Source organism: Phlebotomus papatasi, chromosome 3 (genome assembly GCF_024763615.1).
Source record: "Phlebotomus papatasi isolate M1 chromosome 3, Ppap_2.1, whole genome shotgun sequence".
NCBI lineage: Eukaryota > Metazoa > Arthropoda > Insecta > Diptera > Psychodidae > Phlebotomus > Phlebotomus papatasi.
Window position 1 is genome coordinate 58,515,876 of NC_077224.1, and position 14,443 is coordinate 58,530,318.

General features: G+C 32.4%; 1 protein-coding gene across 1 annotated transcript; it reads left to right on the forward strand.

The window, feature by feature from the left end:
• Positions 1-1,078: 1,078 nt before the first annotated feature.
• On the forward strand, positions 1,079-10,189 carry LOC129807009 (glutamine synthetase 1, mitochondrial). Its single transcript, XM_055855953.1, has 2 exons — positions 1,079-2,544; positions 8,316-10,189. Exons 1-2 carry the CDS (start codon positions 2,325-2,327, stop codon positions 9,293-9,295), a joined length of 1,200 nt encoding a protein of 399 aa, XP_055711928.1. The 5' UTR covers positions 1,079-2,324; the 3' UTR covers positions 9,296-10,189.
• The last annotated feature ends 4,254 nt before the right edge of the window (positions 10,190-14,443 follow it).

The window sequence follows — 14,443 nt, forward strand, 5'->3', positions numbered from 1 at the left end:
AAAAAATGTTCGCAAAATTTTGTGATTTGTTCGTAAATGTTCGTAAAATATTCGTCAGATAAACAAAAATTTATGAACAAATGACAAAATTTTACGAACATTTTTTGTGTGTTTACGAACATTTACGAACAAATGTTTGTAAAAGTAAAAAATATTTTGTAAAAATGTTTTACAAAATATTTTTTTCTGTGTATTTGGGCTCGTTAGAAAGGCCTTGGAATTTCCGTTAAAACTGAACTGGTTGCAATCGAAGCTAAAGCAGTAATGAACCGATTCATAACCGATAACCGATTTTTATTCGAAATTCAATTCCATTACTCCTAAGGTATTTTAGGTAATATTTTGAGTGATTTATAAATCGGTTCAAATCAGTTGTTCACCGGTAATGAACTGGTTATTACACCGATAAGTAATTTTTATCCGATAATCGATTTTAGTTCTCTTAAAACTATTTTGATGGATCTTTTGAGTTATTTATGAATTAGTTTAAATCGGTTTATAACTGGTAAATGGTTAATTATTCTAAAGTACTTTTGAGGTATAGCATCTAAGTCACGAGTTCAAGCATTTTGCAAAACTGCGATGCTTTGCCACCCTTTTTAAATAGCACAATGATAGAGTAAAGTGATATAATTTGGAATTAGTGTTACAAGTTGGACAATTCGCCGGTACAAGTTGGACATGGTTTTTTTCTTGATAAATACAGTACAAAATTTGTTTTTAAGCACAAGGAACCAAATTATAAAACTAAAGCATTAAAAATATACAAATAAAAATGAAGTACTAAATTTATCAAGACAAAAAGCCCTGTCCAAATTGTAACATTGCATTGTCCAACTTGTACCACTTTACCCTAATTGTTATATAAAGTGAACCCATAATGATATAATTGTTTTTTTTTGTTTCTAAAATACCAAATGTTAAATTTTCACTTTATTGGTATATGCTCTGTCTTTATCTAAGTACCAGATATACAATAAAATAGATGCTATTATCTGAATAAATAAGACCGTTATTATCGTAAATTTCTATAATTTCTATAATTCCTACCAAATATTATTCGTTTTGACTCTGTTAGAAAAGATTTTCAAGACCTAATGCCAACTCCATTGTGGCTTATCTTATTCTTTCACAATCGAACAATCAAGCTACTGCAAATATTGTACAGAAACGAATGGTAAATAAATAATAATTAAATGTTCCAACAGTGCACCAGAGCTTCCCATACAGACACACATTGTGGTGTTAAAAATATCTGTTGGTGATATGGAGCAATTAAAATAGAGTGATGGAGGCGGCTGAAAAAGTGACCGAGATGGAGGCAAAAAAAATGTGAATGACCTAAGAAACCTTATAAAACCAGTGCTAAGGGACTCATTGCGTCTCCTGCCCATTCTCTTGAATCCAGTGGGTGATTTTGGCAGGAGAAGAGAAAATTTACGCACTTTCTATTTCGCGGAGAAGGTGAACTTTTTTTTTTGGGGAAGAGTGCTATGGGATGAAGAATGGCGGGAAAGTCGATGGACCACGTGGATAGAGAGCTGACGAGTGCTTCTGAGTTGCTTCTGTATCAGTGAGAGTGAGTGGAGCTTTCTCTCCACTACTGTGTGCTATAAGTTGTGGGAGCCAACAAAGACAGGGCGACGTGGAAGGAAACAGAGAAATCAGCTGTTGGGGCTTCGGAATCTGGCCCGAATGCTTGTCTCGAGGAGGGGGGCGCATATGCAGCGAAAGATTCCGGACCGAAGACGATGGTTATGGGTTCAGGAAACGGAGTTACAAGCCACAGACTTCAGTCAGAGTCGGGCATTCGAGCTTTTGAGTTCACCAAATACCATTCAGAGAGAAAAGCCAATATTTAGCAACTTTTAGTGTTGTGTTCCAGTCTCACTTTAGCACCTTCTTCCTTCTATATTCACATTTTTCACTCATCACAACTGGAAATTTTAACACAGAAAACCACAGTTGACTTTTGTTAAATAAATTTCAACTTTTTTTTCTACTCCCTGCCACTTTTGTGATAAATTGATAAAGAGTTGTGCTTTAGCTGGAGCTGAGAGAGAAAAAGTGTTTAAAATTAGCATCGCAAAATTCACAATTGAGAAAGGAAAGAGAGTTATATCAGCAAATCTCATACGGTGAAAGTGATTTGAGAATCTGGCGAAGAAAACGGCTAGAAAGATTCCCAGCAAAAAAGCCAGGCATTTAATAAAGAAAGTAACGGTGTGGAGAGTCAAAGTGCGTGAAGTGAGATATCCTGAAGGACATTTAAGGACACGAGACAAACGACTCTTTGTGCAAAATATCCACATCCAGCATCCAACATGGCATTGAGAGTGGTTGGTTTATTGATTCGTCAGAAAGTTTCATCTCTTGCGAGTAAAGCGCCATCGCGCATGTTCAGCTCATCCCCGAGAGCTATGTCCAGTGTCCTGGCCAATTCTCCCAATGCTGATTTTAACAAAAAACTCATGGACCGATACTCACGCCTCAAACTGAATCCTAATGTGATCCAGGCCACGTATGTCTGGATTGATGGAACAGGTGAGCATTTACATATAAGAAATGGAATGTTTAATCAATAGAGGAGAGTGGGGCTGTTTCTGAGATGTATACAATTAGTGCCTAAAAGTGAAATATACAGGACAGTTATTATGTGTAGAAATTCCTTATTATAATTCTCTAAAAACATTGTGAAAATAGAATAGCCTGAACTATAATGCATTTTTAAGAAATAATTTTTGAAATTGAACAGTTCATTTGAACTTGAACGGTCAATGATGTTCTTCAGCGTAAGTTTCCTGAAGAAATAAACTCTTTTAAAAATAATATTATGGTAGGGGAAAGTTCTCTTCCTTCGAACGTTCATGCCTTCGAATAATGTGAATTTTCTTTTATTTTTCCTAAGAGATTTTACTTAGTTATCACATAATTATTAATAATTGATAATAAGTTAACAAATATTTAATAGAAATGTGTAAGTCTCCTAGAAAAAGTAAAAGAAAATTCACATTATTCGAGGGCATGAACGTTCGAAGGGAGAGTACTTTCCCCTATATTTTTTGGATTGTCTGATAACAAATTTTATAAAACACACGACATTTCGGGCAATATTAAATTCAATTCCAAAAATATCTAGAAAGATGTTTAACGCCCTGTTTTAAAAAAAATAATAACCCTGAAAAATAGCTAACTTTAAAAAATATCTCAACAATTTATATTACAATTTGTAGATTTATTATTATTATTAATCGTGTCGAGGCCTAAAATTAAATATATCCTGTCCAAAAACGGGCCACGTCAATGGCAACGGGACTTGCCAACATCAAATCCCCTGTTCCGCATGAGGCAGAGGACAACTGATTAACACACAAGTGGAGGAGGTTTGGATCACTCCACAGTTTCCACTTGCTTTTCTGGTTAAGGTATTCGCGTGTTCTTTCGACACTCAATTTAGGCCTCGTGGTGGAAGGATCAGTTAGTCCTCGGGGACTGCCCAGGAGCACCGATTTAGTTCCGATGAAAGCCGTAAATACGTGTGGAGGTTCCTTCCTTGCTCCCTTTTGTCGATTATTCTTTTAAATTTTGACAATTAAATAGTCTAATTTAGGAAAAACTAGGGCACCACCAAACACGGGGTAGCACCAAACACTAATGCTTATTTCTAAACTACTTGGACTATCTCGACCATTTCTTCAGTGGACAAGCATCCCTATAATGCTTAGAAATTTCTATAAGTCTTGTCCTTTGAAATCGAATATCTGATTAAAAAATCGCAGTGTTTGGTGCTACCCCGTGTTTGGTGGTGCCCCAGTTTCCCCTAAATATATTATTCTTATTTTTACACAAAAAATAAATTTTGACTTTTTTTAATTTTTAAATATTGATTTAACTGACCATAAAGATTATATAACTTTAAAAATTACTTGAACGTTTTCCTTTTAAATTAGAAATAGTTTTAACAAAATTTAATCAAAAAGAATAACAAAACCGATCAAAAAAAATAACAAAAACAACAAAAAAAGAATTAACATTTTAAACAAAATGAGTAACCTTATGGTCAGTAATTTCCCAAAAACGTAAAGACACCTGGGGCAAAATGTGACAGTCTGAAAATTTCATAATTCATTGTCAAGATAAAAGATACATAGGCTTTAAATTTTTACTATAAACAGTGGTCTTCACGAACCTCCTAAAATCTTCAAAGTTTTCAGGCAGAAAAGAATGCATACAAAAAAAAAATGAAATTTTGAGCACTCCTATCAATGTAGGTTTTCAAAATAATTTGCATCCGCTGAACACAAATCCGTTATCCGTTTTGGATTTTCTGAAAAATTGTCCTTTCAGAAGTTTTTCTGTCAAGTTTGACCATACGGGCGAAAAGGTTTCAAGAATCTGGATTTAAGTGACAGTTCCCTAGCTCATTTTGTCTCCAGTTTGCCTCTTCTGCTTTCTCTAAATCAGGGAAGACTTTCTATACCAAAAACAGCTTTAAAAAAACCATTATGATAAAGTTGTAGGTAGAGAAATAAATATCATGTAAAAATATGTCAACTATACTTTTTTTAGTTATGATAGCCTATCAGTACTGGCCTGAATGTTAGTTTTCGAGTAAAGTCCCTTTGAGAATGACGAAAATTGTCTTTGGAAAAGTTGTACCATAATAATTTTCCATAGGAATGTGCTTTTTAGAAATCTATCACGACATCTAGAAGTTCGTGAAGTAGTAAGACAAAATTTAGTCATGCCCCGATTCCCCTAATTTATTTGAATACGTTAAGCTTTGTTTACCCGTAATTAAACATTTTATTATACCAAATATTTGTTTATGTGTAAATTTGTTGTCGAAATCTGCTCTTCAGACTTTTGCTCTTTCCAAAACCACAATGATCATGTTACTGATTTTAAAATATTAACTATTATACTATTTTAATTTAAACTCTAAAATTCGTAAATGTTTAGAAACAAGTGAAGTAGGTAACTGGTTTAGACCAATCGAAAATATACTTACGTTTTGGAAAGTAAAGTAGCCAAAGTAGCAATTAGGTCAGTAAACGAAAGTGAAATTATCCAGTAGGCATAACGAAATGATCAGTGTTTAGTAAAAACAATACTTTTTTTTTAAATAAAAATAATAGAACTTCAAACAATTATATCTTTTCATAAATTTATAAAATGTTTATAGAACTAATCAGTGTTTGCCAGATATAGTTATTAAGTACTTAGATAAGGCGAAGAGATAACTAGGAGTGCTAGAAGAACAAGAAACAACTGAGAAATATTACATGCAATATACTTAAATAGAAATTAATTTTTTATTACCTTTTGCCTTTATCACCGGCCAATGAATTCGTATTTTTTTCTTACTCTTGCTTACTATTTTTGCATATTTTTGTCTTCAAAAATACTGAAGGACATCTCGACATTTTATCAAACGATCAAGAAAATATTTTTACAACAGTTTAATTTAGCAACTTATTTCTTTTAACTGAAAGTATTTTTCTAGTTTAATTTATTATCTGAAATTAAAATTCATTCATGATTAAAGGCCACAAATATATTTTTTATTATCCGATGATATCTGCTTTACGTTTATTGCCCTTTCTTGAATCTTGTTTGTCAATTAAATTTCTCAAAATCTCTCTTTCATGAATTTTATATGTAATAAATTTATTTCTTGCTTTATTTCCGTCTGCAAAATGCAGTTCTCTGTGTCACGACAACGGAAATAATGGAGGTCAGGGTACTTTTGAATTGAAAAAAAAACGTTGCAATAATTAAGATTTTGGATCTCTTCCAAGAAAATTATGCACTAAAGCGTATTCATATTCATCGTTTAAAAATAACTTTATTTTTTGTAACAGAATCTTATGCAGCGACTATACTCCATAATGGGGGTTTATTTAAATATAATACAATAGTAAAAGTGTTATTTTTTAAATAAAAAAAAGATTTATAACTTGTATCAACTTTATGACGTAGAGGACAGCCTGCATATTTGAAATGCGATGGATTATTCTTTAATTTTATTTAAACACTAATTAATTAATTAATTTTACACTAGTGAGTATATTAAGCGCTATACAAAATTTAAAAATAATTTTCTGAGTTTTGGTAATAATTTGTTAAAGTCAAAACATTAAAGACGGTCTTAAACATACCAAGCTCTCCCCGAAGACGACTTCTTACATATGTAATACATATTTGCAATAATTTTAATTGTGAGAAAAAAATTATTTAACTTTTATTTACGAAATTTTTCTATCTAAAAAATATAACTAACACTTTTTAATTATTGTTCAACTCAATTCTAGTTTTGAAAGTAAATTAAAAAAAAACTGTTTAACAATATTTACTTCAATTCTTATGACCAACGCACAATAACTTTTATTTAGTAAACATGTTTTTAACATTTCAATGAGAGTGAGTAACATCTAGATCTAATCATCTCGATCATTCTCATGGGAAATTTTGAAACCATGTTTACAAACAAAAAGTATTGTGCGCTGGTCATTATGCCCAACACACAATAACTCTTATTAGTAAACATGTTTTCAAAATTTTCTATAAATGTAAGCGAGATAACTAGATCTAGATCTCACTCACTCTCATTGAAATATCAAATCAGTATCAGACTAGAACAACAAGATCGAATTATACAAAAAAAAACTTAGCGTGACATGATAACTTATTTTAGATAGTATAGACTGTCGATTCTTAAAAATTTATACGACAGCTGCACTTTTTGTATTTAATATAGATATTTATCAAGAATCATATTCTTTTAAGAATCTTAATCTAACAGATACAGATTTATCGACACTATCGATTCGATAGTATCGAAAAGTTATCATTCCAACCTGATTTTTAATATTGGGTAACCAAGGATTCCTAATATATATTTCTTCTAAAAATTTTTACCACTTTAACGACGAAACACTTTTTACGAACAGAAAATCAACAATAAAATTTAACCGATAAACAAAATCAATGAAAAGTCTTACATCTGACTTTGGAAAATCCAACAGATTCTGATTCGATGCATTTTTTAACTCTACTAGCGTTAGGGTTAAAAATAGCAGAAAAATTGAAGTAATTTTTCTGACAATATCAATAAATAATAATTTTCAGTATAATGAAAAATATTATGTATGAGTATTGTAGTTTCCGTAATTTCTTTTTCTAAAATGGTTTTGCTTAAAAAAACTTGGAAATATAAAAAAAAATATTTAAAATAATTTTTCAATATGAGAATTTAAAAATTTTTAGTAAATATTTAAGTTTAAAAGTGACGAATTTTTAAATTCTCATATTGAAAAATTATTTTAATTATTTTTTTATATTTTCAATTTTTTTAAGCAAAACCATTTTAGAAAAAGAAACTACAATAATCATACATAATATTTTTCATTAGACTGAAAATTATTATTTATTGATATTGTCAGAAAAATTACTTAAATTTTTGGGCTATTTTTGTCCCAATCTTTCGTAGAGATAAAAATAGCTGGAGACTTGCAAAAAATATCCTAGATTCCTTCAACCTTCTACTTTGGAATTACGTACAAACATAAGAAAAAAATAATTTCAGGTAGTCAGGAAAAATTATTTTCTTTATGGGACACCGGTGTTCCAATCTTCCTTAAAGGGTTAAACAGCGACATATGCTAGAGACTCCTACATATTGGGTGGAATTTTTGATTTTTTAACAAAATTCAAAAATTCCGTCTTATTGACGAAAATTTTACATTTCGTCCTACAATGTGTAGTAGGGGTTTGAATTCTTAAAATTTTTCAAAATTTCCTATTTCTTGTTTTTTAAATAAAATTTTGTCTGACAATTGAGGTAATTATAATCACAAAATGCAACATAAATACTACGTCATACGTGTCTCAAGCATCCCCACTCTACCCTAAATACAAATCAATGAGATGCAAGACAGTCCTAGATTACGGAAGTTTCCTATTGGCTTATGCTCATTATGCTCATTAATTGTCGCTTGTGAGCGTCCAAATATGTTATTTGTGTCTTTGAGTCACTTAATATTTGGGGTTTTCCTATTTATTGATAAAGAAGTGGACTTGGCCTGCAAAAATAAGTTTATAAATCAATTTATATCAAATTTTGCGGGCCAAGTCTACATTTTTATCAACAAATAGATCAAATTTTGAATATAAAATGATTCAAATACATAAATTACACATTTGGACTCTCACTAGCGACAATTAATGTGAATCATATTAAAATTTGAATGTGCAAGTGTGATAACACAGTAAATCCTAAAAGTTGTTTATATAGCTACTTCTATAAACTCTAGGTGAAAATGTGCGTTCCAAGACCCGCACCCTTCTTAAGAAACCCGAGTCTCCTGCTGAGGTTCCCAAATGGAGCTACGACGGAAGTTCCACATATCAAGCTCTGGGTGGAAATTCTGACACTACCCTTGTTCCACGGGCAATCTACCGGGACCCTACTAAATTCGGCGAAAACGATATTATCGTTATGTGCGATACATACAAGCCAGATGGCGATCCCTGCGACACCAACCATCGTTGTGCTATGCAGCATACTATGGACAAGATCAAGGACCAGGAGCCATGGTTTGGTATTGAGCAGGAGTACACTTTTCTAGACTTTGACAATCGTCCTCTAGGATGGCCAGCTCATGGATTTCCCGGACCTCAGGGTCCGTACTACTGTGGTGTTGGTGCTGATCGAGTGATAGCCAGGGACATTGTTGAGGCTCATGCTGTAGCCTGTATTTATGCTGGAATTGACTTTGCCGGCACCAATGCTGAGGTCATGCCAGCTCAGTGGGAGTATCAAGTTGGACCCAGCTTGGGTATGAAATGTGCTGATGATCTGTGGGTGTCGCGGTATTTGCTGTGGCGCGTTGCTGAGGACTACGGTGTAGTTGTGACTTTTGATCCTAAACCCATGGATGGGCCATGGAATGGAGCTGGAGCCCATACGAACTTCTCCACGCGCGCCATGAGGGAAGATGGAGGACTAAAAGAGATTGAGAAGGCCATTGAGCGTCTGTCGAAGAAACAGGATCATCATATTCGCTGCTACGATCCCCATGGCGGGAAGGACAATGAGCGTCGACTTATTGGGCGCCTTGAGACATCGTCGATTAAGAAGTTCTCCTGGGGAGTCGCCGACCGTGGCGTCAGTGTCCGAATTCCACGAGGTGTCGCTGATGCTGGCAAAGGATATTTGGAGGATCGCAGACCTAGCTCAAATTGCGATCCTTACGCCGTCTGCAATGCCATCCTCGACACTTGCTGTGTCTAAATGTTGTTAAGAAGCTCCCAAATTCGTGTTTCTCCATTTTGGCGCCAAAATTCTAACTCCTTGCAAACTGGTTGTTAAATTCGGTCAAATTAGTAATATCAATGTAACAAGTATATCCTATCTTATATCAATTAAAAACGTAATTATATCGATGTGACTGGTTGAGACATATTGGAAAAAAATTAGAATTATTTCTTAAACTTTAGTTTGAAGACATATCGATGAAGAAATTGGTGAGACAAAGTGCTATAACTATATTGATGTTTTATTTAGAGACATTTGTGTAGTTTAAAAATATTACAGTGGGAAGACATTATCTGACGAGGACGAAGAAGAAGTGTTAGTTATTCAATTGAGTTTATAAGGTAATTTTCTGTATAAAAATAAAATTGTTTCTTGTTCACTAAATTTAAACCCAAAAAAAAACTACTTTTCTAAAAAAGCAAAATGTGCATTTAGGTTTACAAATAAATTTTTTACATTTTAGTTAAGATGCTCGTAAAAATGTATAATGTGATTTTCTCTAAGAAAACCATTACGAAGATTTAGAAGAAAAAAAACTGAGACACGCGCAAGAAAAAGTAACCGAAAAAAAGGTTTTTGCGTGATGAGAGTGCGGGAAGAAAAATCAAAAAATAGATGTGGACTCAAATTTTACTAGTTTAATTCTTTATGATTAAATTTTGTTAATTTAAATGGAAGATATATTTCTGTCATTTCATAAATTGTAAGGTATCAGTATTTAGTTTTCTAAAAAAAAAGGACAAAAAATGTTGAATCGAATAGGAATTATATAAAAAAACAGCTCTTTGTTAGACTAAAAAAAATATAAAGAATCAAGATGATGTGCAAAAAATCTTTGTCTATAAGTTAAATATATATTTTGTAAATATAGCTTCATGTCTTTTATAGTCCCTCTTTTGGAATACTTTGCTCTGCTTAACTTTATGACTCTCGCAGATTTAAGAAGAGAATCTGACAAAATTCAGCTTCCAAATGCTTCAAATTGTAAATTATCGACGAGTCGGATGAATCAATCGAGTGAGAAGGTGAGGAAAACTTAACCGTTTATTTACATTTCAAAATCATTTTTTCTATCTGAGATAAATAAGTTTTCTTTCAAGGGTTTATCAAAATTTCAAAACTTCAAAATATTCGTTTTTCAGGACTAGAAAGTCACATCCACGTTGCATAATATAAAAAAGGTCTCTATTATAACATATGCTAAACTTCAAAGAAATTCATTGCCAAAATTGAACATCCGGCTAAAGACTTCTTTCATCGATAACACATGGTAAGTGTAGAAAAAATTTAACGAATATCTAATTATCAAATAGGTTAGGTGTGATTCCTTCATAATCATTTACATTCTGTTAAAATTTTAATAGTAGGGGAGACTGGGGCAAAAAGTCACAAAACGGATATTTTATTTTTTTACAAGCTACTCGAGGGCTTCAAAAATTTCTAATTAGCGCAGTTTTATAGGAAATTTATCACTCTATAACTTTGTGAAAGTAATATTCCTCTATTTTGTAAGGAAATACGTTTATCGAGCCGATTTCTAAAAGGTAATTTTATGACAATTCTCAAAAATGCTGGGGCAAATAGTACCAGACATGGGGTATTATGATATTTTGATTCGCTGCATTACGGGCTTCCGTAAATTTGAAAAAATGCCTAGATGACATATTTTCATAGAAAATTTATTCATCTACACCTTTGTAAAACACCGTTTTCTCTGCGAGAAAAGTGAGAAAACGAGAAAAGCGCTTTTCAAGCTATTTTAGAAAAAAAAAAAAAAACAAAAGACTGCAAATCGTTTGACCAATGCAAACAACAAACACCGAGACATGATAATGACGTTTCTTTTCGCCGTGAGACATCAGAAATTGCTTCGCTTTTTGTTACTTTTTGCTCCATACCTTTTGTTACCTTTTACCCCAAGTGGCCATTTTTAATAAAAAGATTTCTGGAGAAAAGAACTTTTGTGAAATTTTAAAATAGAAAGCGGATTCGTATTCAAAAAATCCAAATTATTTAGAAAATATTCACCAGTGCATCAATTTTTGAAAATAAATAGGTAATATTTTTTATCTTCTGCAAGAAAAATATTTCGAAAATTTGCAAGAAAAATATTGTTCGAATTCTAAGAAATTTACGACATTGAAGAAGGTCTATGGAGGCTATCCATAGAAAAAAATTGAGCCGCTGTCTTTTTTACTTTGAAAGATATTGAATTTTGAATTTTTCGATTTGTGACTTTTTGCCCCAGTCTCCCATACCTTTGTGTATGAATTCCACAATTTTGAAAAAACCAATATTTGCAATATCTCTAAAGTTTTTTTTTTTTGAATTAATTGAAATCTTACTGTGCAAACTCAAAGAGAGAGCAGTTTATAAAAAATCTGCTTTTTTTTTTTCAACTTATCATGGGCCTGGAGTTTGAACGGTAAGAGATATCAGCTTCTGGTGTTTGGTGACCCCTAGGCAAAAAAATTATTTTTGGTTTATTTCCAAAAGAGTCCTATCAATTTCTATTATGTTTGGCTTCGGATAGCAATGTAGTCCTACAGCTCATAGTACCCCCACCTTCCCCTATGACCTAAACAAATCACCATCTTGAATTTTTGATGGTCATAGTTTAAACAGTATAGAAGACAGGGGCCTCTCGACTTATCATTTTTCCATACGTTTTTGCATAGAGGCACTGAAGACTATTGGCAAGTTTTTTCCTAAAGAGAATTGACTAATCAGTCTAATATATTTCGAAATCGTGCGTTAAAAGCTATTTAAAAATACATATTTCATAATGTTCGCCGAAATATTACAAGAACTACGAGCAAATTTGTTTATGTCGCGGTGCATTATCTGCAAAAATTTTACAAGGAAAAGTGAAAAATAGCTTCACTTATTATTAGGCTTGATGGGCCCCTGCTAGAAGGTCTATTTTTCGACCTAATTTGTCCAAATTTAGATTTTTTGGAAAGGTCTTAAAATCGGTATAATGATTTGGTAAAATATTCGTAAAATGACTTATCTTTCTGGTATATACATTTTTTATTTATCCGTATGCTTTTAACTCATGTCACAACATTCTGAAATACGTACTTCTTTACGAATTTTCGATTTTGAAATGTTTTTATGGTTTCTTAATCAATTTAGTCGGTGGTAAATCACTAAGCACCACAAAAGGATGCGAAAAAGTACTTCACAGGGATCCCGGGAAGCTTTATCTCGGGAGTTCGAGCATTCTGCAAGGCTGGGACGCTTTGCCCCTCCTTTTTTAATAGACTTTATTAACACTAAACCTACCGAAAGTTTTTAGTCGTTTTTTCGATTAAATGACAAACCGCAGTAGGGTAGGATATTCAACAAATTTTCTTGGAAAAGAGGTAAAAATTAAAATTTAAACACTGAAAAATATATTACATGCATATTTTAAGAAATTCACAAAGTTTGATAGTGATATTGTCCATTTAAATATGTTTTAATCTTAAACCGGTCAATTTGACCGGGGCTTGGTAGATTTAGTGTTAAAAAAGATATTTTTGAAAAATATAGACAGTTGCTAAAATTGTGAAAAGGCGTAAATTTTATTGAAGTGTTATTGCAAGCTCAATCAAGATTTTATTTGTTAAAAGAGTAAAAATAGCATGACAGTTAGTTGTTAAATTTTCCAAAAGTGTAAATTGATATTTAAATTATAAAAAAATAGAATTCTATAAAATTAAACAGCAAAGAAATTTCTATAATAAGCTTTGTAGAATATGGTTTTAAATAAAGGAACCTGAGGCAGTAGTAATCATGGGGCAGTTATAAACTGTTTGATTTTTAAATTAGATTATTAAATTTCAGATGATGAGACCTATGTAAATTCATAGATATTATCGGAATGCTTGTCCACTTAAGAAATTGTCGACATAAGGCCACGTAGTGCAGACATAAAAACCATTGTTTACAACTACCCTATATTCAGTACTTCCCCAATTTCCCCTAAAAAGTTGTACATCATTGAAAGAGACGTAGCTCAAAACTGTTGCTCACTTCTAAGAGAGTTAAAAATTGAAAGAAAAGATTTAAAAGTCTTAATTAATTTATAAGAATATCTGGTAATATATTTTTCAAAGAAAAATCCTTGATTTTCTCTCCAACTCGACTTTCTTTAGCACACAATTTAACAGAGTCTCCCAACACTCGTTATCTCTCATCGTCTGCTTTTTTAGTTCACCTTCTTCTGTTATCTAATCACAGATTGGAGCGAACAACGACATACGGTTAGCTTCTCTAACAGCTGATTTGATTTTTTTCTACTATCTCTCTTCAATCACAAAATTGAAATTTCAATTTTGCAGTCCATGAAAATCATCCTAAAAATTATCTGATGAGATATAGAGGACTATTTTTGGTGCAACGAGTGAATTTGCCGTGTAAACAACATCTCTGTGAGTGGCATTTTCATATATTGATTGACAATGAAATGCTGCACGTGGCAATAAATATGCGAAAATGCAATTGAGATTGTGTCAATAAAATACCAGGATTGTTGACTATTGCTATCAAGAGCGGATGCACCAACAAGTCCAACAAGGCACCTTATCGACAAGCAAAGCCCCATGAGACTTCTTATTGCAGAGTGTCGTTAACCAGCCCAGAGACTTTCAGAATTGGATTCTAAAGAGCATTTCACTTTTGAGTTAAACCTCACTTGTCTCGTTCATTTTATCATTTTCGGTGTGTCTCCTACAGCGTAATTTGTCATAAGAAATATTTTCCATAAACGCGCGAACACGCGTCCAAATAGTGATACTCTCACTTTTACATTATAAACCAAACCATTATGCTATGGTCACATGAAAAGTTCGTTGCCTTTTTGAGTGTTTGCATCAATTGACCTCATGAAGCTGTAAAAATTCAAGTAGCTGTTGAAACCAGTTCAAAAAACCAATAAAAGATTAAGATATGAGCATTTAACAACTCTTAAATTCATCATCAACGTCTTAATTACTGTTATTTTAAGAAAGCTAGAATTCTTTGATAACCACTTGGGTCAAAAATGCAGTCGCATTTAGTAAAAAAAAAATTTGCTTCTTATATGAAGTTTTTAAATTAGAAAGACTGGAGTATGCTGCAAGGTACAATGGGGTAATG

Bases quoted from the DNA above. Each gene is read 5' to 3' on its own strand.
- LOC129807009 (XM_055855953.1), top strand. From the start codon at position 2,325: ATGGCATTGAGAGTGGTTGGTTTATTGATTCGTCAGAAAGTTTCATCT. The intron at 2,545-8,315 runs GTGAGCATTTAC...TATAAACTCTAG, and splicing joins TGTCTGGATTGATGGAACAG to GTGAAAATGTGCGTTCCAAG.